General features: G+C 46.1%; 2 protein-coding genes across 5 annotated transcripts; both read right to left on the bottom strand.

The window, feature by feature from the left end:
• Nucleotides 1-506: 506 nt before the first annotated feature.
• On the bottom strand, nt 507-10,605 carry LOC136750572 (cation channel sperm-associated auxiliary subunit gamma-like). The gene is made up of 29 exons (XM_066705713.1): nt 10,390-10,605; nt 10,117-10,170; nt 9,813-9,960; nt 9,447-9,570; nt 8,931-9,003; nt 8,615-8,770; nt 8,305-8,476; nt 7,855-7,992; nt 7,534-7,599; nt 6,949-7,065; nt 6,520-6,567; nt 5,986-6,118; nt 5,433-5,547; nt 5,165-5,326; nt 4,945-5,063; nt 4,642-4,855; nt 4,346-4,408; nt 3,893-4,079; nt 3,637-3,761; nt 3,345-3,425; nt 3,091-3,147; nt 2,687-2,843; nt 2,300-2,363; nt 1,961-2,059; nt 1,728-1,829; nt 1,395-1,487; nt 1,052-1,151; nt 792-896; nt 507-569 (listed from the first exon to the last, which is right to left on the bottom strand). Exons 1-29 carry the CDS (start codon nt 10,603-10,605, stop codon nt 507-509), a joined length of 3,351 nt encoding a protein of 1,116 aa, XP_066561810.1.
• Nucleotides 10,606-13,187: 2,582 nt separating this feature from the next.
• Nucleotides 13,188-25,765, bottom strand: rinl (Ras and Rab interactor-like). Of its 4 annotated transcripts, none has more exons than XM_066703799.1 (12): nt 25,498-25,765; nt 24,501-24,662; nt 24,087-24,240; nt 18,286-18,397; nt 18,119-18,191; nt 17,732-17,820; nt 17,366-17,466; nt 16,927-17,176; nt 15,975-16,721; nt 14,574-14,885; nt 14,301-14,432; nt 13,188-14,111 (listed from the first exon to the last, which is right to left on the bottom strand). In XM_066703799.1, the coding sequence occupies exons 2-12, from the start codon at nt 24,545-24,547 to the stop codon at nt 13,372-13,374; spliced, it is 2,757 nt and encodes a 918-aa protein (XP_066559896.1). In that variant the 5' UTR covers nt 24,548-24,662; nt 25,498-25,765; the 3' UTR covers nt 13,188-13,371. The 4 variants fall into 4 exon arrangements, with proteins under 4 accessions (XP_066559896.1, XP_066559897.1, XP_066559898.1 ...); XM_066703800.1 differs by having other exon boundaries at nt 15,975-16,718; XM_066703801.1 differs by having other exon boundaries at nt 16,942-17,176.
• Nucleotides 25,766-26,873: the final 1,108 nt, after the last annotated feature.

Below are 26,873 nucleotides of genomic sequence, written 5' to 3'. Positions count from 1 at the left end.
AATAAATAAAAATTGAAAAAGAAAAACATTTTAGTTGGTCAGTTATAGCTGTAATTGCAAAATATTTATTTATCAACAAATAGTCAAAACCTTTATAGTTAATCTGAAATTGTGACGACAAAATAAAGTTGTGACAATATTGGCAAACCATCAGCAAACAATAATACAAGAGTCTGACACGATGCGTGAGTGCGGACAGGTCTGCTTATTGCTGTGGTTATTATGCCATTATTATGCCGTTATTATTTTTACATAGCCTAACGTTTAGCTATTTAACAAAGTTGTTGTGTTAGATAAGTATTTTAAAATAAAGTTCAGAACTTTTAGTAATTTCAAAAATTGTCACATTGCATTATCGCATTTACTGTATTTCGCATTTTGAATGGGTGGGGGGCGATTATTCGAATAGTCGTGGACTAACAGCTGTTGTATATTATTTGTCATGCACATCCCTAACCAATACCGCAAACGATGTTGTCTCCTCAAAATGCGTTCTGGACTGAGCATCACATTTGCTGCCGAAGCCCCACTCTCAACTCGAGCGCAAGGGGAGAGGAGAGGCTGACGGCCTGCGAGTGAGAGCTGTTTGCCGAAGCGACAGTGCAGCACATAGCGATCTTTTATGTTTATTATGAGAGTAAAATTTTTCTTCATTCTGAAACTGTGGTGGGTAAGTTAGTTGGGAACCACTGTGTTCACAGTGTGTGAAGTGTGTTGTGGTAAGTGCAGTGTGTGTTGTGCGCAGTGTGTGTTGTGCAGTGATCTCAGGCCACTCCAGTTCAGCCCCTTACCCTGCAGCGGAGGGAAGAGAGGCGAGTCCTCAGACGGGGCCCACAGCTTATAGACTCCCACACACAGAAGGCGAACAGCACAGCCCACAGCAGCCCGTGACTCATCTGACAGATGAGGGGCAAAGAGAGAGAGACGGTACTTCTTATCACTTTTAGAAACTTCTTATTACCATTGGCAAGAGACCAGTGGAGAAGGGCACGGAGGGCAGGAGAGAAACAGAGAAAGCCAGAGGGGTGTGCTGTGGGCAGTTTAGACTCACCAGCATGTAGCTGAGCCCACGTTCCGGGGCCAGGGGCAGACCATGGACATGGATCATGAACTGCAGAGTGTAGTCACAGTACGTACTCATGTCCACACCTCTGGACACAGACAGACAGACAGACAGGGAAGACAAGAGGGAGGGAGGGAGAGATGGTGATGTTTTCTCATTTTTATTTTAGCAAATAAAAATGGCATGAAACTAAAAATTTACTTTCATCACAATCTGTTACTCACAAAGCCCCTTCACTGAGGTACCCTAAGTGACCCTCCCAGGTCAAGTAAGGGAGCACCAGTCAGTCCCAGAGACCCAGACTGACGCTCACTGAGCCCGCAGTGCTGACCTGTTGGACGCCTCTACGAGGAAGAAGAACTCTGGGGAGGTGAGGTTGACGGCCAGGACATCGGCACAGGGAGAATTCGACTCACATATCCAGCTGCACGACAACAACACAATGCTTACTGTCATACAGCACCACAGCGAACACACAGCAACAAACACACCTACTGCGCTCTGCACTCGCCAGGCTGCACACACACAGCACACAACTGCAACAGTTGCACCAGCGTTCATTCCACCTATAACACACCTACACCCATGGTACCCTAAATGATTGTTAGTATGAGTGTGTGTGTGTGCGTGTGTGTGTGTGTGTGTGTGCGTGGGTGTGTCGTACCTGATGCTGACAGTACCCTGCAGGATGGGGAAGCCATCCTCAGTGTTGTTGAAGGGCTGGCTTGAGTCATCTACCATCATCCACACCAGAGAAGGAAATGAGCTGAGAGAGGAGAGGGAGGCAAAGAGTCATGTATTAGACCACTGCAGGGAATGTGAGGCTGTGTTACAGTGCATTCGCTGGGTGAGGCTGTTACAGTGTGTTCGCTGGGTGAGGCTGTGTTAGGCTGTTACCTGTAGTTCTGGCTGTTGTATCGCAGCACCTCCTCCTCAGTGTACAAACGCAGGTTGTCTTGGGAGTAAGGCCCTCCACCCACCACCTTGAGGGTGTAGCTGCAACATACAACACACAACGCTGAGCACACACAGCACATAACACACTCACACTGAGGATCGTCTCAACACAACACACTCAGAACTGACTGACCACATTATTACACACAACTCATACCCTGATCAAGACCAACTGCTCACAGCACTGACCACACACAAACACATACTCACACACTGTATACACACTGACCACACAACACACACACAGTAACTTCAGAAAACATACTCGCAGTCACTCACCCACCCAGGAAGCGTCTAGATTCCCCTGTCACCATGTCCTGGATCAGAAAGAAGGGGTAGAATACTGCAGACAGAAAGAGAGATACCAACTGTGGGGGGGAGTGAGAGAGAGGAAGAGAAAGAGGAGCAGAGATACAAAGTATCTCAAAGTAAAGGCAGAACATCTCAGGGTCTGGCTGGTGGAGGGGGAAGACAGAGAGATAGTGACAGAGATCTGCAGGATCTGGGTGGTTTGGAGGAGAGAGGGGGAGAGAAAGAAAGAGGGAGAGCAACTGAGAAGCAAGGCATTTTGCAGGCTGGCTTTGTGGAGAGAGAGCGCAGAAAACAGAGGGAGATAGTGAAGGAGAGGGTAAGAGGAAATGAAAAGAGGGAGAAAAAGGTACTGACTGTCCTCGTAGTAGAAGCAGGGCATCTTGGGGTCGGGCTTCGCACAGTCAAAGTATTGGTTGTTGAGCTGCATGGCGTAAGCCAGCGTTGAGGTGATGTCAAACACCAGCTGCTGGCCAGGAGGACAGCCCACATACACAGGCACCCTGCTCTCCCCCTGAGAGGGAGGGAGGTGAGGAAGAGGTGGAAGAGAGGAGGAAGGGAAAGGAGAGGGAGGTGAGAAAGGTGAGGGAGAGAGAGATAAACAATGGCACTCTGTGAGAAAGTATTGTAATCAATGTATGCCAGGGTGTGTGGGTAGGAGTGTCAGTGTGTATCACTGTGAATATAAGAGTGTGCTTCAGTGCGCGTCTGGGAGTGTGTACCAGTGTATTCATGTGTAAGTGAGTGCCAGAGCACCACACCTTGAAGGAGATCCCTGACTCTGTCTGTTCGTAGCACTGCAGCTCTGAGTGCACAATCTGCAAACACACAACACACATTTAACACAATTAAAATTGTGTGGCAGGCATGTACAGAAAGAGACCAACAGTACAGTGAAAACAGTACATTACAGGACAGTACACATACAGCACAATTAACAGTACAGTGGAAATAGTACAGACAGTACAATACAGGACATTATATACAGTATAATTCAGCGTGGAGCAAGTCTTACTCGCAGCAGCATGTTAAAGCTCAGGAGACCCTGCCCTGACAAAGCCTGGCCTGGAAACAGACACAGATCCTTCAGCTCTACCTGAAGGAGAGCAAGAAAGAGGGAGAGAGAAAGGAGAAAGGAAAGGAGCAAGAGGAGAGATGCAGAGAGAGGAGGGTGGACTTGGGAGAGAGGGTGATGGGGTGAAGGAAGGAAAGCAGAGTTATAATTAATCAATTAAGCATGTAAATCAAAAACACCAAGAGTGTGGCAGTGCACAGTGCGTACAGCCTGACAGTGCAGCAGTGCGTACCTTGTAGAGTAAGCCGCCTCTGCTGATGACCTCGTACCTTTGTGTCTTGACCTGGATAAAATTACCATTGGAGACGCTTGCTGCCAGCCACACCTGTCTGAGCAAATCCTGCCTACTACTCACATCTACAGTGACAGAGAGAGAGAGAGAGAGAGAGAGAGAGACCACAACACCCTGTCACAGCCTGTGACATTTTTTCATTTACTTTAAAGATAAAGGAAGAGAGAGACAGAGAGGGAGAGCTGGCGGACTGTACCGGAGAGTGAGTCAGTGGTGTTGGCAGTGAGGAACAGAGAGAAGTTGTAGCTGCCCCCCCGGTCCAGGTAGATGCAGTCGGGCAGCTGCAGGGCGCCGGGGCTGCTGTACACCTTGTTGTAGTCCTCCATGGATAAATACAGTCCATCGCTTGACAGGCGGTTACTAGCCAGGTAGAAATAATAATCCTGGAAGACAGGAGCACATGCAAGGACTCAACTGTCATTGTCTGCATACTGCACACAACTGGGGGGGTGTGTGTTCAAGGGGGGCAGCTCGTGAGCTTTTGGGTAGGTGTCCCACCTCCCCCAAACCTCACAAGCTGCCCCCCTTTAACAACACACCAAAAAAAAAACATTTCAGAAATGTGTGAATGGACAAAAAAAAAAAACACACCAGTTTAGAACACTCCTCACTCCCCATCACCCTCTCCCATGTCCTCTCACCTCCTCACCTTGTACATGGCCTTGTTCTTCCACCAGCTCTCGGTTGTGTCATACACTGGGTCTCCATAGGGCTGTAGAGATAAACATCAGAGTCTCCTGGGAACGGACACTACGCCCTACTGCAGATATGTACACTACACTGTCTAGTACTGTGCTTCCCTGTGCTGTACTGTGCTGGCCTGTATTTTCCTGTGTCATACTGTGTTTAACTGTGCTCTACTCTGTTTAACTGTGCTGTACTGTGGTTTCCTGTGCTTCCTGCTCTATACCGTTTTACTCCGTTCCTGCAGTTGTGTGTTCCTACCCTGTTGTAGGAGGACTGCAGCCACAGCAGCTGGTACAGCATCCCCTGGTAGACAGCCAGCGAGGTGGGCCTCTGCAAGCCAGGCGGGTGAAGCACGGTGGGGGGCTTGGCTTGGTAGTGCTGCACGCGGCTGTATGGCTCCGGGGGGGGCACCTCCTCCACCCGTATAGAGAAGAAGGGACAGGGCTGCGGGAAAACAAACTCACTGGATGCCCTGAAGGAGGGAGGGACAGAGAGAGAGGTGAGAGGTGGAAGGAGAGGGAAGAGGAAGTGAAACATGTAAAGTACAGTGCAGTGCAGTACTCAGTGTGCTTGGTGCTGTAGGGCAGTTCGGAGAAGTGCTGATAGGAGAGGATCTCGGGGACGGGCAGCAGCCTCTTCAACAGGGAGCCCCGGCCTGCAGCATCCACTGTGTAGACCAGCTGGAGGAGCAGCAGAAACGCAGAGAGAGAGAGAGAGAAGGCATTGGCACAACATGCTCTCTGAATGACCACTAGCGCTTGACCTCAGGGCGGCACAGTACCTCCTGCAGCAGCTTGTCAGCATCATAGTAGACTGAGACCAGGCTGTGGGGCAGCTGGTAGCTCTCTCTGCCGCTCAGGACCTGCAGGATCGAGAAGGTGTTCCAGCCGGTGGAGGGCCGCACCCGCACCAGTGAGGACACCCCTTCCTGCCCCCACCACACCTGGACACAGTAACAATACACCCTGTCACACCGGTACACAACAATGATAAGAGTGCTGTACACACACACTGCACACAAAGTGCCTGCGACCACCAGACACGCAGACCTGCTCAAACTCGGTGACGAAGGCGAACTCTCCAGTACGAGACATGGTGAAGTACTTGATCAGTTGGTCTTCAGGGAAACCAGTGAAGAACATGTAGTGGTTACCCATATCATTGCTGAGAGAGAAAGAGAAGGAGAGGGAGTAGTACTGAGCTCAGTGCTTCTCCACAGCACAGAACAGAAAGACAGAGAGAAAGAGGTACAATAGTACAGAGATATTGAGCAGTGTTCCCCGTCAGGAACACAGCGGTTGAGTAGTACAGTAACACAGCAGTATAGTAGTATAATCACACAGTGACACAGTGGTATAGTATTACAGTAACACAGCAGTATAGTAGTACAGTAACGACACAGCGGTATAGTAGTACAGTAACAGTGGTATAGTATTACAGTAACATAGTGACACAGCAGAATAGCAGTACAATAACACAGTGACACAGCAGTATAGTAGTACAGTGACACAGCAGTATAGTATTACAGTAACACAGTGACACAGCAGTGTAGTAGTACAGTAACATAGTGACACACCAGTACCACAATACAGTAATACTGACGAGCAGAGCACAGCGTTTCCCCACAGGAACAGTGTCCAGGTAAAGGGATTTATCTCGATGCCTCTCAGGAGCAGGGGGGTGGAGCTGTAATGCTCTGATCCAGTGAGAATCACAAAGCCCCCGGAGCTGTCCTCTATACACACACAAACAGAAGCAGAAAATTAAAAAAATGTGTGTATTTTTTATCAACTGGTGGAATGCAATAGGGATTTTTTTACTTCAGGTGTAATCTCTTTTTTCTATTTAACTGAAGTGATGTTTTACATAGAAACAAGTGACTGAAATACACTGCATACAATACAGTAAAATATTTAAACACACATTTATATACACACATTTGTGTAATACACACAAAGTACAGTAAGAAACAAGCAGTACAGTATACATTTTAACAAATATGTCTGCTCTCTAGCACTGTGAAATGAAGAGTTATGTGGGGGCTGAGATGGCGGATCCTGAACAATGCTATGTGTGAGACGAGGTGATTCGAGGCAGACAGACCACTGAGACAGTACAGCCCCACTCCAGCCCTACCTTTAGGAAGGAACCTGGGCAAGGGGGACAATTCAGTGAAGTACAAACCTGCCAAGGGAGAGGGAGAATGAGAGGGAGAGAGGGGGAGAGGGGGAAAGGAGGAGGTAAATGGAGAGAGTGAGAGTAGGGGAGGAAGAGAGAGAAAGTGTTTTTAGATAGACATAATAAACCTTGACCACGATGGATAGCTCAACACCTGTTTAGAAGGAAAAGGAAACTTCAAAGGAAATTTGAAGTTGTATTCTGAGCTCAGCTCTCTCCTAGTCTCCCCTGTCCCTTCCTTCTCCTCTCTTTATATCCCTCCATCTCCATCTCCCCTTTCTCCCTCTCTCCCCATCTACCCTTTCTTTCCCCTTCTTACATCCCTCCCTCTCTACCACCTAAGACAGGGACAATACATAATGAAACAGTGAAAGGCTCATTCTGTACACAGGCCCAGCAGGACGTAGGCGTGGTCGAGACCCTTCTCCGGGAGCACTTCGACCAGCAGGATGTCACTCTTGCTGTACACTGGATCATGAGCCACCCACAACACCTGACAGTCACCTGAGGGAGCCAATCAAAGACCAGAGGGGGAGAGGTAAGAGCAGTGTTAGGTTTTTTAATAAAGAATTAAAATGCAACAGCCAATAGTTCTTCTACTGAAGGATGGATTCACTGCGCTCTGAAGACCTGGAGCTCTGGCTCTCTGGCAACCTGCCCACTCCGTCCTCTTACCTGAGACCTGTCTCTGTAGTGATCTCTCCCCATCCCCCAATCTAGTGACCTCTCTGACCTGTGACCTCTCTCATGAACTCTCCTTTGAAATCTCATCTGCGACCAACCCAGTGACCTCTCTGACCTGTTACCTCTGTTACCTTTGACGGGCGAGCACTCTAACTCTTACTTCTCTCTAGAGACCTCACTCGCCTGTAAACTCCCATGACCTCTCTGCTTTGACCTTCCACCTGTGACCTCCCCTTCCTGCGACCTCAGTCCTGTCTCTCAGGTAAGTGCACTGGCGAGGAGACTCACTGTTCAGGTGCTGGCAGGTGTTCTTTCCATCTTCATCCAGCAGCTCTTTAAACGTCACTACACCATCTGAGATAGAGGAGGCCAGAGAGGGGGACACAGGAAGAGACAGAGACAGAGGGAGGCAGAGACAGGGAGACAGAGAGGGACTTAACACACTAACACTGGACACACAGACAGGGAGTCAGTCAGAAGTTAAACAGGTAGACTGACAGTAAATCACACCGAGACAGACAGTAAGACAGACACACACAGAGAGACAGACAGTCAGATAAAAGAGACAGTGGGAGAGACACACAGACACACACAGGTGGGCAGACTGACCGGCTATCTCTGCACGGTAGGTGTGCCCTCTCTGCAAGCCATCTGCAAGGATGAAGAAATACTCCTTCCCATCGTGAGACATGGGCACTGGGACCAGCCGGGACACACACACCCACTGCAGGACACGCTGCCAGTAAACTATATATACACACACACACACACACACACACAGTCAGTACACTGGACACAAACATACACACACACAGCCAATATACTAGACACACACACAGTGTCAGTATACTGGACACACACACACACACACACACACACACATGCACGCACGCACACACACACACACACACACACACACACACATTCAGTATACTGGACACACAAACACACCTACACTGCACTGCAGGATACACTCCTAGTACACTGCACATACACAAACACACACAGCACACTGCACAATATTGGCATAGTCAGTGCAGTGTCTGGGGCAGTTGTTACCCGAGGGGGGTGGTGTGAGGGGCAGTAGGGAGTAGTTGCCAATGAACTGGTACACCAGCTGGTTCTGCCGGATGAACAAGGTGCTCTCTGTCGCAACAGCGTCCTGAATCGTCAAGGAGAGCTCCACCTGTGGGCAGCTGAGAGGGCCCACCCCGAGGCTCTCGATACCCACCTGTACCACAAACACACACTGACTATATACACACACACACAGATTGACACTGTGATCTTAAATACACAATGACAACACAGACAACTGTTTTCCTTCTCTCCCTCTCCCTCTCCATCTCTCCCTTCCTCCTTCCCTCACCTCAATCAGTGCAACATGAGTGAAGTCGGAGGCAGTCAGCAGTACAGCCTTGTAGCCTGGCACTTGGCCCAGCACCAACACCGGAGACACGCCCTCCACGAAATACAGAGGCCGCGAGGGGTCAGACAGAGACAGCATGGACTCCAGGGCGGGCACCTGGGCACACACACACACCTGTGGCACACCTGGGACAGTTCTCTCTTTGACATGAACACACCTGCAACACACTCCAGTTATACACCTGGAAACACAAACATGGACACACCTCTAGATCACACATACATATCTTTAACAGACCATCCCAACACTCTCTCACCTCCATTCCCACTGACGGCTCCATGGCCCCTCCAGGTCCAGGACGCACATAGCCGTTCACATTCAGAGAGAGACTAGTTCACACAGACCGACAGAGGGAGGTTAAACTGGGCTGGAGTCAGATAACAGAGAGGCATTTAAAAGTGGGATGCAGACAGACAAACAGGCAGACACGGACACAGAAAGAAGGAGAGAGGGGGTAAAATTATCCTGTTATCTACAGCCTGACTAATAGGCCGGCCCCTGCAGTATGGCTGTGTCTGTACAGGGTTTCCACACACAAATACATTTAGAGGAAATTATACAAAGGGGAAAGATAAGCAGACAGACAGAGGGACAGAGTCAGACGGGCAGAGAAGCTCACTGTCAGAAAGGCAGGCAGGCAGGCAAGGAGACAGCCAGCCAGACACAAAGTCAAATGGTCAGATATAGACAGATCAGACATACAGAAGTTCAGATACACAGACAGGCAAGAAAAAAACATTGAAAGAGATGCAGACAGACACACAGCCCTGACCTCTGGTCCTGCACTGGGTTGCCCAGTCCGTTGGAGTGGACCAGCACTCTGTAGACCACTGTGCCATTGAGGAGCGGCATGGGGGCATACCAGCCTAGCTGGCACAGCTCACTGCCACAATCCACTGCAACACAGCACAGCACAGCACAATACATTAGAATACACTACACTACAGAATAGTACAGTACACAACAGTACAATAGATCACATTAAACTACATTACCTTACAGTACAGAAAAACACAGTAAACACAATACAGCACAGCATAAATATGACAGCCTTAAGTGTAGTTACATTATATGTATCTATACCTCTGCCAGAACTGTACATGCACATACACACACAAACACAAACACAGACTCCCACCGTCCTCCAATAGCAGCGCAGCACTGAGCTCCACCTCCAATCGCTGTGGTTTCTGGCGGACAGGGTGGACAGGCTCCTGAAAGATCACAGTGACGAGGGGATACAGGCCAGTCAGGTAGGCCTCCCGTACTGCCTGCTGGGATATCTCCTGTGACGCACACAAAAACACACAGAAAAATAAGAGACAAACAGTCCTTACACACACACATGCAATCGCACACGAGCAAAGGTTCACACAAAGAGACAGGCACACACAGACACAAGACATGTACGGCCTGGTCCTGCGCAGAGGCTGCTGTGGTACCTGGGTCTCACAGGACAGGTCAAGGCGCAGGTAGTAGGGGAAGCCCAGGTATCTCTGTAACAAAAGAGGAGCATGCAGAGCCATCACTGCCTGACACGCTGCGTCCCACTCCCCTGGCAGAGAAGCACTCCTACTGAACCTCTCTCTCTGTCTGCCTCCTCCGTCCTCCCCTCTCCCACCCTTCTGTTCACTCACTCCCTCTTTCTCTCCCTCTCCCCTCTTGCTTCCCACCTAGTCTACTCTTTCCCCATTTCTCTACAGCTCCGCTCTCACCGTACTAGGGTCCAGGGGGTCGACGGCCTGGTTGGTCAGCATTTCCATGCTCTGTAGCAAGAGAACCGGCTGCTGGTCCTCAATGGCGTTGGCTATGGAACCCAAGTCTCCGAACTCACAGAGCTGCACCCTCCACTCACAGTGCCCTCTGCAACCCTGCACACCGGCACCCACAGCCACCGCCCACAGGCACAGCACTGACCACACGCTGGGCATCACTGGGAGAGATCGAAAATGGTGGAGGGAGAGTGAAATTTGTTGGTTTACATAGCTACACTGACCCCCCCAGGGAACACACTGGGCATTGCCAAGAGAGGGTGGGCCAGAGAGAGATGATAGTTTTCAAAAACGTGGATAAAATAACAATGACAACAACTAGTAGAGCAATTATATTGTAGTGTTTGCAGGTTCAAGTGGTAATAATGAGAAGCAGGCACGTATTTATGACAATCGGTAGTGCTGCATGCATGCTTCAGATAGAGCAGGGGTTGACAACCCTGGTCCTTGAGGACCCCCTACCCTGCTGGCTTTTGTACCAACTGAGCTCTCAATTACCTAATTGAAGCTTAACTGAAGTAACAATTTGCTTAGACTTGATTTTTTAAATTGTGTAATAAGAGAGTTGGTTCTTGAATAAGTTATTTGTACAATTCTATACTTAAATTAACCCCTACTGTTTAAAATAATTAAAGGGCTCTGATTTAGGAAATTATTAGTTGAATTAAGTAATTGGGATCTCGGCTGGAACACAAAACAGCAGGGTATGGAAGTCCTCCAAGGACTAGGGTTGGGAACCACTGTGATAGAGAGACCCCAGGTATTATTATTATTAATATTAATTTATTCGCAGACGCCCTTATCCAGTATGCTGACATACTCAGATATGTGGCGCCCACCAAACTCACGACACCTGATGTCCTGTAAAATCCGTCTGACACAGATGATGCAACAGGTAAGTGTGTAGTGTCATTTGAGACACGATGTTGTAAAACGCTGTGACACGATGTTATCGCAAGGTATTGTTTTTTGTCCACAAAAGATACATGTGTTGTCTTTATCGACATGAAAGGATTTACAATGCGAATTGCATGGTGTGAACCGTAGGAACCTCCCCTTTAATTCCAGGGTCTGGAGGGCCTAATATGTCGGTCCAATTTTACGTGACAACGGAACTTTCTAGAACTGACAACAAACACACACATACAGGTTGTTGTGCAAATTCCCCCCCAGAATACGCACGTTATATTATTATTATTATTATTATTATTATTATTATTATTATTATGTATTGTTTACTGCACTCACCACCAGCTTTCCCGCCTTTTATTTTAAAGTCTAGTTCTCGGGTATACTCACTTTAACATTTGCTTTATTCGACGTAATTTATGTATCCCAAACTGACAAACACGTAATATTTTTTTTATATATATATATATATATATATATATATATATATATATATATATATATATATATATATATATATATAATGCATATTTTAAGTATTTATTATTAATAATATTACACATTATTTTAATAATATTTACCGTCAAATACACCAACCAAAGGCTAGCTTAGATAAACTCTGGCGTGATGTGAAAGACAGGGGGGCGCCTCTTGCCGCTACGACTATTTAAAAAATCCTAATAAATCGAAAAATCTAAATCAAAAACATGAAGTGACTTCACAAAAAACAACGTATTTCGCTCATTATAATCAGACCTGCCGTTGGCAACAACAGGGTTCGCCTCTCCGTTTGTGTTCTCGCTTCGCATTGGCTGACGAGCTGCCCGTTGTGCGTAAAGATCCAATAGGAGCGTCTGCGGGCTGTCCGTCCCGCCCTCTCAGAAGAGCCTGCACTGCTATGCGCTACCTTTCCTGTCCGGTAGATGGCAGCATGAGTTCAGTGACAACAGCCATATGAGTGACAGGGTGTAAGCGCAGCTCACACAGGAAAACAATGCAACAGCTACAACAACACACACTGACACAGTACTACGACACACACACACATGCACACAGTTACACACATAGTGTACCCCACACCATTTTCCATGACTTTCCAGGATAATTTTCATTATTTTCCAGGAAAAAATAGTAAAGTTCAAACTAAACATTTTCTATATCGCAAGATCTTTTCCTGTTTGACATATTCAGTCAATGCTAAATAACATTAATAATGTGCATAATCATCATATTTGTACGCAGATTAACTGCTGCCATTACTAAAGGTCTATGTAAATAGTTCTGTGTAAGGTGCATGTTACTGAACTGATGCCAATACTAAATCTCTCCACCCTACCAAATTAATTCAAAACTAAAGTAAGTGGGTCATTCCATGTCAGACGCACACAGAAATGTGGATTTCGACCCTCATCATCTCAGTGTTATGAAATTGATTTTATAGTTAGAAACAAATATAGTAAGCACTCCTGCAAAATTATTTTGTAAAAAAAAATATTGGGGAAGAAATTAAACTAGGGGGAGATATTACAACATCAATATGTTACCAGGGATCTTGAGGGTTGTTTATGTTGTTGTTTTGATTTTTTGTTTTTGTTTTTTGGAAATATTAATATTTTTTTCCCTAACTTTTCCAGGTTCCAATTTTTGTTCACCATTTTCCCTGACTTTTCCATGACTTTCCAGGTATATTTTTTCTTTCCCTGACTTTCTAGTTTTTTCCATGACCGTGGGAACCCTGAAACACAGTGACACACACAGGCAAATAAATATACCCCAACCCCCCACATACACACTAAACAGACAACCAGAACACACACATCCTAGTGCTTTGACTCCAAACATCTGTTGATTTTTTTTATTAAATTTACAGAAAACTCAAATGTCTTTAATTATTATTAATAATATTATTATTAATGACAGTGCCCATGGTAGTTCTGCTCAGTCTTCCTTAATGGCCACCCTGGTCTCTTGATTTTGTTAGCTGATACCCTCTGTAACAAGACTTCCTGTAAATAATTAATTCATTAATTTCGCCCAAAGCACCCCAGAGGCCTCCTCCTCACTGGTGGGGGGCTGCATTTCAGGGGTGCACTCTCTCATTAGTGACCTGGTTAAGTCCAAGCTCATTAACCCCACCCCCAAGTCAGTCCTTTCCTGCGGTGTGAGGGGGGGCCCCGTTTGCTCCCTGTCCTTGTTTTTCTCGTTACCCGTCTCCGGCTGGCTGGCAGGTTCGTTAGGCAGCTCATTAGTTATCCTGTTCTGGTCGGGCTGGTCGTGCTGTGATTGGGCATAGTTCTGTGGCTCCTTTTTACCAGAACTTCCATCCCCAACTTCATTAATCTCGTCAACCTGCATAACCTTGTTAGTCTCATCAACCACCCTCCCCAGACTCTCTGCTCCTTCTGCCAGCTCCTGCAGGACGCCCAGTCCATTAGTGGCAGCTTTAGCCTTGTTTACACATCCTCGCTCGTCTTCCTCCTCCTCCTCCTCAGTCGTGGTCGTCAGCGGTGACAGAGACCGCCTCTTGCCCTGGTCTCCCTCAGCCCTTCCCGGCTCTCCGTCCAGGCGTTGCCTATGAGTTGGCCGAGCTTTCACCCGCCTCCTGCCCTGAGACTGGCTGTAGTGCAGGGTCCTCCTGCGATGCCACTGGTTGATGGAGCGCTGAGCCTCCGCGCTGACTTGTCGGGTGACCAGTCGGGGGCGGAAGCTGGAGATGTGGAACAGGGCAGCGTAGAGAGACGTCAGGTAGTACCCCCCTGCAACACAAAGAGACACCGTCACTGCTACTGGGACTGGGGCTAAGATTACTACTGGTACTGGTATTGTCTTCTAATGTTATCTGTTCAATTCCTGCTAATACTTACTGCTACTAGGACTGTATGTTTGTGTGTTTAAATAATTGCCCCCAGAGTGTTTGTGTGTGTATAATTGCCCCCTCTCCTCACCCTCTCCCTGCAGTTGCCCCGGATCCAGCAACTCCATCATGTACTCAGTGTCCAGCTGCAGGCGAGAGAGCTCACTGCCCAGCAGCACCCAGGTCAGGCAGGGCAGGAAGTCATCCGCCCCCAGCACTGCCCCTGAGGGGGGAGAAATCGTGGGGTTAATACACACTGACTGACACACTGCACATACTCCTGCAGCTCTAGCACTAAGACAGAGAGAGAGAGAGGGATGAGAAGACCAGTTCCTCCTTCTGTCCCCCAGGGGGTGTCACTCACCGCTGCCAGAGCTCATGGCCTGGTAGATGGTCTTGCAGATCTTCAACAGGTGTTGGACCTTCTTACTGGGGGAGTAGGACTTGTGCATGTCGGTTAGCCTCTGCTGGATCCTCTCCATGGTGACTGCATCAGGCACGCCCACCCCGGGGGACCCGCCCAGCTCCTTTATACTCTTCCCGTGCATGACCTCCTGGTTGTCGTTTAGACGTTGCAGGGTGCCATCTCGGAGTCGGTATTCACGGAGACAGGTGTACAGATGGGACCGCAGGGGTTTCAGCACTATCTTGTGGATGGTGACCTCCAACATGGCATCTACAGAGAGAGAGAGAGAGAGAGAGAGAGAGAGAGAGAGATGGGACAAGGAGAAAGATAAACTCCCCTCTTCCTCACTAAAGACATTGAGTTCCTTTATTTTGTTGTTAATTTCTGGTCTTGTACACCGAGAACAAAACGACAACCACAAAACAAGTGTCTCTGCCGTGCAAGAGCCATGATGGCTGTGGAGTGTTTCTCTGATAGTCACAGAGGACGGGCTGACAAACGCTGAACACAGCAGCTTGCCCCACGCTGTCTCTGTGTGAGGGGGGTGCTTTTATGTAAAAGCAGAGAGAGGGAGAGGTGTGTGTCACAACCCTATGTCTGTCTATGTACGCTATATCATCTTTTCCACTATGAAGATGACAAGAGAGCACACCAACGTTCAAGCAACTAAAAAAATTCCACGTTCCATTTCTCAACCAATGGCACTGTCTCCTTCACCACCACCAACACCACACCCCACTTCCTCCTCCTCCTCCTCCTCCTCTTCCTCCTCTCTCCCTCCCTCCTCTCACCAGCCACTCCTTCCCTCCCTCCCTCCTTCCTCTCACCCCCACCTCTCTCTCTCTCTATCTCTCTCTCACTCACAGCTGGAGCCTGGCGGGGGGGTGGCTGCGTTTCCTGTAGACAGTGTGTACTTTATAGCAGCTCTGACCACATCAAGACTCTGAGCTTCTTCAGCACAACCCGATAACACAAGAGAGAGTAGAGTATTGCAGTGTACTGACAGGTGTGCAAGTCAGTGTGTGTGTATCTGTGCATGCTGTTAGCAATTAGCAATTACTGTGCCAGTGTAGTTTTTCATTTCTGTCTGTGTACACTTCTGTTCATTTGTGCTTGTACATTTGTTTGTGTGTCTGTGGGTGTCTTTGTGTGCGTCTGTGTGTGTGTGTTTGTGTGTGCAGCTGGTATGTGTTGTTTAACTGTGCGTCTGTGCGTATCTCACTGAAGAATGCAGAAATGGTTTGACTCTCTGTCTGTGTGGTCAGATAGCATCAGTGTGTGGTTCTCTGAAACAGTGTGTGTGTCGGTATTGTTGCAATACGTGTGTGTAAGGTGTGCAGCGTGTTCTCCCTTTCTCACCCAGGTCCGCTTCGTTGGTGTCCGTCAGGCTGTCCAGCACGGCCTGTATCTCTGGACTGTCCAGCAGGGCCTCCCTCAGAGCGGTCAGAGCCCCCCTAACCTCCTGCAGCATCTCAGAGCCCGAGGGGTGAGTGCCACCCCCTCCATGCAGCATGGCGTCCAGGAATGCCCTGACCTGCTCCCCGAAGCCCCCCGCCGCACAGCTGCCACGCCTCTCGCACAGCTCCATCCCCCGATTGGTCAGCCGCTGCTGGGCAGAAACCAGCCCTCCAATGGCATGGCCCACAGCAGATAGGCGGTTGCGCACCTTGTCGGCCAGAGCCAATGAGAGGCGGGACTGGGAGGTGTGATGATGAGAAGGATGTGGAGCGCTGCCGTGGAGGTGAGGGTTGTTGTCGGGGTCCTCCTCTGTGCTGCTGATTGACAGGGAGTCCAGCTCGTAGACGGAGAGGTGGTGGTGGTTGTGGGGATGGTGAGAGGGGGCCGACAGCGAGCTCGGGGGGAGCCACACCCCATCCTCGATCCAGGACACACGATGGGGGAACTGGGGGGATGGGCTGTTATTGTCGGAGATTCCCCCTCCACCGCTGGAGTCCCTGGTCCTCCCCAGCAAAGAGGGATCTGGGGTTACCGGTGTCAAGAGGTCAGGGCTCGTTGGGATCACCTCTTTCTTCACCATGTCACTCTTCCTTCTCAGGACAACTACTGGAGGAGGAGAGGGGGAGACCGGGGACTTTACACTGACTGCTGAGAGAGAGGGAGAGAAAATGTTTAATACACACATACGCTGCGCATTATTAAACTGCACTGACACTGAATATGATACTACCGATAGGTGCGTTTTATATAAAAATGTATATCATTATCAATTTTATTATTATGATCATGATTGTTATTATCGTTATCATTGCTGTTATTGTCATTATCATTAGTAATACACAAGTAAACTCACAGACTCCTTCTTCACCTGTGGGGGGCGTGTCCTCCTGTTCCTTGTCCAATGAGGGAGCTCTCCTGTTCCGAAGCCCCGCACCTCCCCAGGCCCTGGTGGTGCTCAGCCGTCTCTCTCTCCTATGATTGGTTGCTCTGGGGCTGAGTGACGGGCTAGTTGTCGGGGGTGAATGCTGAGTCAGCCAATCGTCTCCGTGCTCTTCCAGGAACAGGGGGTTGATGATGCAGAGGGCGCCATCAGCCGAGGTCACCTGCCAATTAGCATCCCAGGCAATTAGACATCAGTTAACCAATTAATCAAATTGAATTATGTAAGTAGGTCTCTGCAACCCAGCCCAGTGTCATATGACCTACTACTGCTGATACTACTAATATTACTACTGCTAATGCTGATAATAATAATAATAATAATCATAATCATAAAAGTATCCGTGTGTCACCTGTATGGAGCACATGCTAAGTTCATTGGTGGGGTACAGTGGGGGGGTGGTCATGTGACTGGGTTCCACGTGTGGTCTTGGGGGGGAGCACAACCAGAACTCTGAGAGAGAGAGCACAGAAAATAAATGGACAGAAAACAATATAGAACACACACAGTACAATATAGAACCCCAACAATCCAATATAACACACCCACAGTACAATACAAAAGGATATATAGAACAATATAGAACACTTCATAGATGAAAGCGTAACCTAATGGATATAGAACATGAACAGAATGCAACAGAGAGGGAGAGAGAAGCATAGAGGAAGAGGGGCAGAATTAAAAGGGGAGAGAGACAGGGAGGGAGAGAAAGACTCACCGGGCCCCAGCTTGGAGAGGGTGAGGGTCTGCTCGGCGCTGAGGGACAGCAGAGTTGGGGGGAGGGAGAGACAGCACGGCAACACGTCCCTGAGAGAGGGAGGGAACAGTGATATAACTAGGGACAGTGTCAATGTGAACGATTCCAAGAGTATCTCTAACACCCAACCCCACCCCTCTCTCTCTCTCCCTGTCCTGGTCTACATTCCCTCTTTGTATTCCTCTCTCTCTATTCCTTGTCTCCATTCCCCCTCAATTCAATCCCAATGACCTTTCTGCCATGACCTATTGTTTTTTATGTTGCCTAAGCATGTAAAATACAGAAATGATACATATAATAATCCATTAAAAAGTAAATAAATAAATTAACATATTCTTGCTCTCTCACCTGCTCAGTGTGTAGAACGCCACCAGCTGAACCAGGTTAGAAAAGCCCAGGTGCGACTCCACTAGGTGAAACACTGAGGGAGCGAACGGGGGAGGAGAGTGGGTTGGTTTATCATTGATTACCAGTATCATTGTGTACCTGTCAGTGCACGGTGTGTCATTGTGTACCTGTGTCAGTGTGCTTGATGGGGAATTCTCTTACAGGCTCCTCGTCGCCCCCAACAGACACACAGAGGAAAAGCGAGAGAGAGGGGGGGGCATTGCACAGCACCAGGAAACACTGCACAAAGAGACAGAAAGGTAAAATTTAAGTTATCAGTTTAGTAAAAACACTGTAAGAATTTCACATCTTCATCTCAGGTCCCCATTTTGTAAACTCAGGCTATTTGGCTGTTTATTGTCTTTACATATTTAAAAAAAATATTTCAACAAATTCAGTTGATCAAATTCATCAGTCTTCAGCTTAAACAATAGTTGTCCGTGTCTGTTTTGCTTCTGGAACATTTTCGGAAGCTATAGTCCCCACGTAATAATACAGACTGCATGAGTGTGTATTAGAGTGGGTGTGTGTCAGAGAGTGTGTGTGTGTGTGTGTGTGTGTGCATATGTGTGTGTTAGTGTGTGAGAGCGTGCATGTGTCTCTGGACAGAACAACTCAGGGCTGACAGAAATAGCTATGAGGCACACAGAGCTGCAGCTGGAGAGGGGGAGAGAGAGAGACAGTGGCCTTGCTTTATTTGGTATCAGTGAGAACCATTTGTGAGTGCGGAGAGATGAGAGCAGAGATAGAGGAGCTCTTACCCATCTTTTTATCTCTCTCATGCTTCTTCTCTACCCTGTCTCTCAAAATCAGATGCAAGTTCAAATGGACTCTGTCTAAGCACATTCAATTAAACATAACACCACAACAGATTAAAGACTCTCTCTGTACGTGAGTGTGTATATATCTAAATAATCATGGTCTGGGGTCGGGTGGTTGAGGGGCATGTCATCTCTGCCCACACCTTCTTATTTCTCAAGGCTAGGCCTACAAAGCAGGTGGTAAACTGCAACCCCCAGTCGCCCCACGCAAGGGGAAACCAGTGTTTCGCCGCCCCACACTATAAAGCCTTGCCGGTCTTGCCTCAGCCTCACCGTTCTGATACGAGACAGGGCGGGACAGGCAAAGAGAACGAGCATGTGCGTGGACACAGTCATTCTTTGCCGAGACAATCTTTGGAAGATAACCCAGCTTGCAACCTTATTTTGGTTCTGAAACCTGCGACTGCATTGATCCCCGTCTGTACGAGGACCCTGTCCCGGACTGCCCCCGGCCTGTACTGCCGGCTCCCAGATCACCTGTCTGTCAGGCCTGCTCTCCACACTGCCGCTGTTCCACTTGAAGTCATCATCATCACCCGAATACTAGGCAGTCTCCCTCTCCAAATTAGCTATCATCCAATTATCATTCCACTTCTCCGTGTGCACATGTCACAATAACCGTCTGCCCTCATTGGTTCTACCTCTCCCTACCAGCTCCTCTGTCTCCACTGTGCCCTGCACTTAATCCCGTTTGTCCTTCAATTACTGCTAAGTCTTGTCCTCTTATCAGAGTCACTTCTAAGCATTCCCATATTGCCTGACTATTAGTGTTCCTGACCTCTCACTTTCTTCTCACGACCTCCCCTTTGGCTCTCCTTGTTTTGCCTGTCTGCCCAATCGATCTATCGCTGGACTGTTCTTGAATACGATTTTTGGATCTCCCCTTTGTACTTTTGCCATTGCCTTCCTTCTGGTTGAGTATGCACTTGAGTCCACCTGTTAGTGTCTGACTCATTACACTGTCCCTTAGGCTCCAGGACTTGCATGTATTTTACTGCTTGGCAATCCAACCGACCTAATGCGTTCCCTCTCCCCAACTCATTCTGAGAGTTTTAGTTTTGCAAGAAGTTTCTCCATTTGTTCTCCAGCTTCTTTCAGGATCTGGACTTTGTTCTTGTGTTTTTTAATTTTAATAAGCTGCTTCTTGTGGAATCACTCGTGTTCATTGAGACCTCTTCCTCTTCATCTTGTTCGCTGATGTCATCACTGCTGTCTGGGTTTCTGTAGAATTCTTCCACTCTGTTAATTATAGCATCTGTTTTGCATTTTTGATGTTCCTATATTAATGTTCCCTTTTGATGTAAACTAATAAAGCTTATTAAATATATCTACAACAATGCCACATCAACAACCACACTCCACAGAGACACTGACCAGACACAATCTGCAATCTGAAGACACACTTGAAGAAGAAAACGGAATTGAGACAAACTTAAACATATTTATAACTTATTACAACAGCTTACGATTTGCCCATGACATCATTGTCATTGCAAAAAAAAAAGAATACTTGTGGCTTCAAATTCACAATTCCTGGAAAATTTTAAGAAAATTGAACATAAAATTAACTTGAGTAAAACTAAGTCACATTCAGAAACTTTTGTGAAACCTAAGACAATGGAAGTAGATAAAATGATACTTGAGGAAGTCAACATGTTTCATCTACCAGTAAATCACACAGATATCTTATAGAAGAAATATATATATTTCAGCCTCGAAACCTTAATGACTTGGAGAGGATCTGAAAGAGGAGTGGGACAAAATCCCTCCTGAGATGTGTGCAAACCTGGTGGCCAACTACAAGAAACGTCTGACCTCTGTGATTGCCAACAAGGGTTTTGCCACCAAGTACTAAGTCGAAGGGGTCAAATACTTATTTCCCTCATTAACATGTAAATCAATTTATAACCTTTTTGAAATGCGTTTTTCTGGATTTTGTTTGTTGTTATTCTGTCTCTCATTGTTAAAATACACCTACCATTAAAATTATAGACTGATCATTTCTTTGTCAGTGGGCAAACGTACAAAATCAGCAGGGGATCAAATACTTTTTTCCCTCACTGTATATATGAGATGGAGTACATTTTGAATTGAAGAAAGCACACCATTGCAAGGAAATCTACCTAAAAGAAGTAATAGTGCTCACTTATGGTTCTAAAACCTGGTCACTAAATGCAAAAATGACACAGAAACAGCAAACACCACCAAGAAGCATGGTAAGATGCAAGCTTGGAATAACAAGAATATAAAGAAAAACAAATACATAGATTGGAGAACAAACAAGAGTATGTGATATAATTGAAAATGTTTAAACAAGTCGAAGCAAGTTGAAACATCATCTAGCAGTGGATCAATAAAGGCTGCTGATTATGACATATATATAGCTCTCTCCTGCAGATTGTTTACATACTGTACTTTTATGTAAACATTGAGAACAAATGCATTTGAAGTGCATTGTGAAACTGATTCTCCTGCTTGGATGTCCATTTATAAGTCCATCCATCCATCCATTTTCGAAACTACTTATCCTGGTGAGGGTTGCGGGGAAGCTGGAGCCGATCATTTATAAGTCATCTATCTAAAATTTGCATCCCTTATAACTGGACTGCACTGTATTGTACTATGTCCTGAATTTTTGTACCATATGTATTGTATCACCCTGTACTATCCTAAACTACTGCAATATACAGTATACTGTATATAATTAGTAAGTTACAAAGTAAGTTAGCTTGCGCTATGCCAGATCATGCATTTCACATAACTGTGCTGCACTGTTGTGTTATACTGCACTGCACTGTCAACTGTTATATCGCAGTGTGCTTTGCTGCTCTGGACTGCTGTGCACTGCTCTGTACTACATGGTACTGCACCAGTGAGAAGTGAGAAGGATGTAATGAAAGCCCCCACACCACCAGTTTCATTGTGCCCAGACAGAGAATGACATTTACTATAATTTACTGTACCTACCAGTCTAGCTCTTTGTCTGTCTGTCTCTGTGTTTCTCCCAGGTCTACAAACTGCACACTGACAGACTGACAGAAGAGCAGACTGTAACCCCCTCTCATTCTCTCCCTCCCTCTAGCATTTTTTTTTCTCAGAAAACCAGTTCTGCAATAAATGATTAACTGACAGCTTTGTGATTAACATGAAAGAGGAAAAGGAAGACTTTGAAAGAAAAAACAGAAGAGAAAAAAAGGTATACCAACTTCCGCATCTGTCTGCCTCCCTGAAACACTGCACACAACACAGTTGCACAGCCACATGACAGCACAAAATAGTGTAACAGTGTACAGCAATACATTCTCCAAGATGAATGCAATGCAGATTTACACACACACACACACACACTTACACCAAATCACACATTCCCTCCCTCCCTCTTTCTCAAAGTGTGAATGGGTACTTCCTCTATCTAGGTGTAATTGGAGTCAGTGCTATGCAGGCCCTGCTGTGTATTTCTCTGCTCAGCTGTAACACACAACACAAACTGGCTTAGCACCTCACACACAGCTACAGCTGCCATCCAATCAGTGTGTAATCAGGCACACACTTCTGCTTTTCATATGCTATGTGCATCCCACTGTACCTACATAAAAATACAGACACTCACACATAAAAAGATATATATATTAGGGCGTGAGAGGTTGAGGGTTTTGGTCTCAATCATACCGTTTCTTTTACTTTGTTCTGCCATAATATTGTTATTAATTTCCCAATATCCCTATGCATTTATTCAGTATTGCCATCCAGTATAAGCGGTGTGCAGTCTGGGTGTGTTTTCACAGAAAGGGAGTTCAAAATGTGAAATGAAGAGCTTAGTTATAGCAGCAGCACAGGAACGATACATTTGCATACAATGTCTGTCACTATGACCAGGGCAGGATCTGGCATGGAGAATTGATCGCAATGGATATGCAAGTGATTTAAATTATTTTTATGTCTAAACGTTTACTAAATTAAACACCACATATTTTAATGTAATGGAACATTAAATAAAGAGATACAATTGTGGAAAAGAGGAAGAAAAGTCTACAAAATAAATAGACAAACTGGCCAAGGCCATTAAATAGTTTGTCTAGTTTTGTTTCAAGATTCAACACTGAAATATTTGTAATTTAAACTTTGCCCTATTGCCAGAAGAAAGTGGCATACACATGTAAAACAATTATTAAGGTATATTATATAAATAAAATAAAGTACACCCTAGCAAGTGAAAATAAAATATCACATCTGGAAAAAGCCTGAGTATAGTTTTGTTGGTATCAGATCTGTTCTAAATACTGTCACATATATAAATAATAGAAATCTAAAATTTCTATCACACAAAATAATCTGCTTTTATTTAATGGAAATAAAATATTCTTTTGAAAGTTTAATAATAAAATAAACTTCATGTTGTTAACAATTACACACACAGGGCTCAACTTAAATGACTCAGAATCTTAAAACAGCGGTTAGTTTAAATATATGTACCTTACCTTTACTCTGTTATTATAAGGCCATTTTTTGTTTTCAGCCGGCTGAGGAATTTGCTAAATCAGTCGCAAACTCCAATCGAAACCCAACAGAACAACCAATCAGAGTTTGTTGTTCTGCTTAGAGCGGACAGCTGGTCAACTGCCAATCAGAACTTGGTATTCAGTGTAGATGTCGCCCACACATTACAACACTGTATACAATCACAATCACAATTATGTTTGAACTCTTTCAATCATTGTTCATTGTGCTCTGCATTTCAGCCTCCTCTTAGAATGTGTGTGTGGATGTACAAAACTGTATTGGATTCCTCTATGTCTAATCACATTGCACTATATCCTGTGTAACAACGTGTGTAACACATTCTAGTGAGCAGCATTACACAGTGGCATAGGAAGTGCGTTGAGTAACTGTCAGCATACTCAGCTCAGGGGGTTGGGTAATGCAGTTGTAGTTGTTCCAAGTTTGTTGACCGGAGAGTGTTTAGTTAAGGATAGATTAATCTGTGAAGTTGTGTACATGTGTGTTACAGGTATGCAGCTGAATTCAGAGAGGTGTGTCTCAGGTGTACAGGTGTATAGGGACAGGTGTGTACAGAGAGCTGTGTTATGTTTATACTAATGTGCACTCACCCCAGTGTGGCAGCCCCTCAGGGCTGTGTTGGCTCTCTCTCTGTCCCAGGGGTCCCCAGGGCACCAGGCTGGCCGGCTCAGTCTCAGTCTATCTAGTAAGGAGAGTGGACCCTCCCCTGGCCCTCTGCTCCCGTTCTCCAGCCCCCCCGCCGCCCTGCAGCACAGAGACACACAGAGTCACACACTCACACCGCCTGCATTGGAATCCCACTCACCATCAGTTGCAGGCAATCAATACAATTAAACTCACTATCAACAGCTTAACTGATACAAGTCAGTTACACCAGTAATTATGAAATACAGGTTTGTGTTTAAATAAGATTTATAGACACACAGATACAGAAGAGAGACACTAGGGCACAGAGAGATTGAAACTCACAATTAGTTTCTATTAGACCTCGCTCTCTTCCTCACCTCTCAGTGCTGATCTTCTCAACGCTGTCCTCCAATCCCCTCATCATTGCTCCCAGCAGGGGTGGGACTATGGCTCAATGGGTGTGTCCTATCCTGCTTAGGGGATCCGATTGGTCCATTCAGATGTGTGTTGTAATTCCATTGGCTACTGTTGTTGCCACTCTGCAATTATTCAAAACGAATGAGCTTATTTGCTTATGAGAGTTAGTGAGTGAGTGAGTTAGTGTATCAGTGATATAGAGAAAGTGAGAGGGAGGTGCAGAGATGATGGGTGCAAGGTGATGAAGGGGAGAATGAGAGATTGAGGAGGAGGAGGAGAGACTGACTAACAGCAACAAGATGCTTGTGGTGTAACGGTTTCCTGCTCCCCCTGCTGGCCCTCTCTTTCTCCCTCCTTGCATCACTCCTAGCTCTGTCTGTCTCTCCCTTCCTCACTCTCCCCATCTCACTCGCTTTCCCCTCTCCTCCCCTGTCTCTGGTTTTTATTCACTTTTTTCAAACATTTCCTCTCTCTCCTACTCACCTTCTTGAACCCTCCCCCTCTCATTTCACAACTCCCTCTCTTTCTCTCTCTCTCTCTGTCCTTTGCATCAACCCGATTAACTGATTCATATCACTCTTGATGATTCGTCTCCTGTTCCGAGAAACTTGTGTCTCAGGTATTCCACCCCTGAATCAATGTCTTTTTACATTTAAGGCAGAATAAAGAGATTTACTGCCTTTTCGACTGACTGACTGGCAGAGTTCTTGAGAGAGAGATGGCGCTGGACAGTAAGAATCACAGTAGAGCACAGAAGAGATAGAGTGAGACAGACAGACAAAGGCAGAGAAAGAGACAGATAGAGACACAGAAATGGACAGAGCAAAAGAGAGACAGGGAGGGGCTACAACAGACAATCCCTCAGTGATAAAACACATTCACAGTAGGACAGAGAGAGAGAGGGGGAATAGAACAGGGGGTGACAGTGGATTATAGAGCAGTGAATTCTGTACTCACAATTGGTGGTTTTCTGTAATGTTTCTCCGCAAGTCTTCAGCTTGACACTTCAAGCTACTCTACTCCCGCTCACTCTCCCTCTCTATAGCTCTCTCTCTCTCTCTTTTTCTCTGTTGCAATTATTTCTCACCCTCTCCTCCTTCACACGTAACCTCGTTTTGTCTGCAATTCTCATCGTAGAATTTGGTCCATCGTTTCACGTCTCTTTCTCATTTCTTTTCTTCTCCATCAGAGCTGCTCTTCCTATGTGGTGCACCCGCCTCGTCACCTCGGGGTTGCTTTCTTTCTAAACTCTCTCTCTGTGTCATTCCCCCTCCCTCACTCAGTCTGTGGTTTGCGTTTTAGCTCTATTAGAAAACACGGTGATCACAGGAACTCAGACACACAGCACACTGTCACACATACACACACACAATACTGACATAATATACTGACACGCATATGAACACTACTGGTGTGTATACTGATACACTCAGACACAAACACACATTACTAACACACTCTCACACAATACTGACAAATATACTGACATGCACACACAATACTGACATATTTAATTTATTCAGACAATGTATTGATATATATATACAGTTAGGTCCATAAATATTTGGATAGTGACACAATTGTCATCATTTTGTACACCACCACAATGGATTTGAAAGGAAACAATCAAGATGTGCTTTAAAGTGTAGACTTTCATCTTTAGTTTGAGGGTAGTAACAGTACTGTACAAAAGTTTTAGTTGGGGGGACCACATGGGTGTAATTCCTACACTGTTCTCCCAATTTGGATGTACAGTACTATGCAAAAGTTTTAGGCAGGTGTGAAAAAATGCTGTAAAGTTAGAATGCTTTCAAAAATAGGCAAAGGGTGGTCACACCAAATATGGATTTGATTTTGATTTTTCTTATGTTCATTCACTTTGCATTTAGTTATTTGATAAAAATAATCTATTAACATGTATATTTTTGAAAGCATTCATGTGGTCCCCCCAGTTTTAGGGGCTCAAAAGTATTTGGACAAACTAACATAATCATGAATAAAATTGTGAGTTTCAATACTTGGTTGCAAATCCTTTGCAGTCAATGACTGCCTGAAGTCTGAACCCATAGACATCACCAGATGCTGGGTTTCTTCCCTGGTGATGCTCTGCCAGGCCTGCACTGCAGCTGTCTTTAGTTCCTGCTTGTTCTTGGGGTGCTTTGCCTTCAGTTTTGCCTTCAGCAAGTGAAATGCTGCTCAATTGGAAAGGGCAAGGCCGAAAACCACTTCTGAATGCGCGTGATCTCCAATCCCTCAGATGTCACTGTCTTAAAAACCATCATGAGTCTGTAATGGATATCCTGACGTGGGCTCAGGAATACTTTGGTAAACCT

Source organism: Amia ocellicauda, chromosome 5 (assembly GCF_036373705.1).
Source record: "Amia ocellicauda isolate fAmiCal2 chromosome 5, fAmiCal2.hap1, whole genome shotgun sequence".
NCBI lineage: Eukaryota > Metazoa > Chordata > Actinopteri > Amiiformes > Amiidae > Amia > Amia ocellicauda.
This window is presented reverse-complemented; position numbering and strand designations above follow the sequence as displayed.

Excerpts from the sequence above, each read along its gene's own strand:
- LOC136750572 (XM_066705713.1), bottom strand. The coding sequence starts at position 10,605 with ATGCCCAGCGTGTGGTCAGTGCTGTGCCTGTGGGCGGTGGCTGTGGGT. Across the intron at positions 6,568-6,948 it reads CTACGTCCTGCTGGGCCTGT|GTTTGTACTTCACTGAATTG; the intron begins GTACAGAATGAG and ends CTCCCTTGGCAG. Across the intron at positions 1,152-1,394 it reads CTCGTAGAGGCGTCCAACAG|AGGTGTGGACATGAGTACGT; the intron begins GTCAGCACTGCG and ends GTCTGTGTCCAG.
- rinl (XM_066703799.1), bottom strand. The coding sequence starts at position 24,547 with ATGATGAGGGGATTGGAGGACAGCGTTGAGAAGATCAGCACTGAGAG. Across the intron at positions 24,241-24,500 it reads GAGAAGATCAGCACTGAGAG|GGCGGCGGGGGGGCTGGAGA; the intron begins GTGAGGAAGAGA and ends TCTGTGCTGCAG. Across the intron at positions 17,821-18,118 it reads GCGTTCTACACACTGAGCAG|GGACGTGTTGCCGTGCTGTC; the intron begins GTGAGAGAGCAA and ends TCCCTCTCTCAG.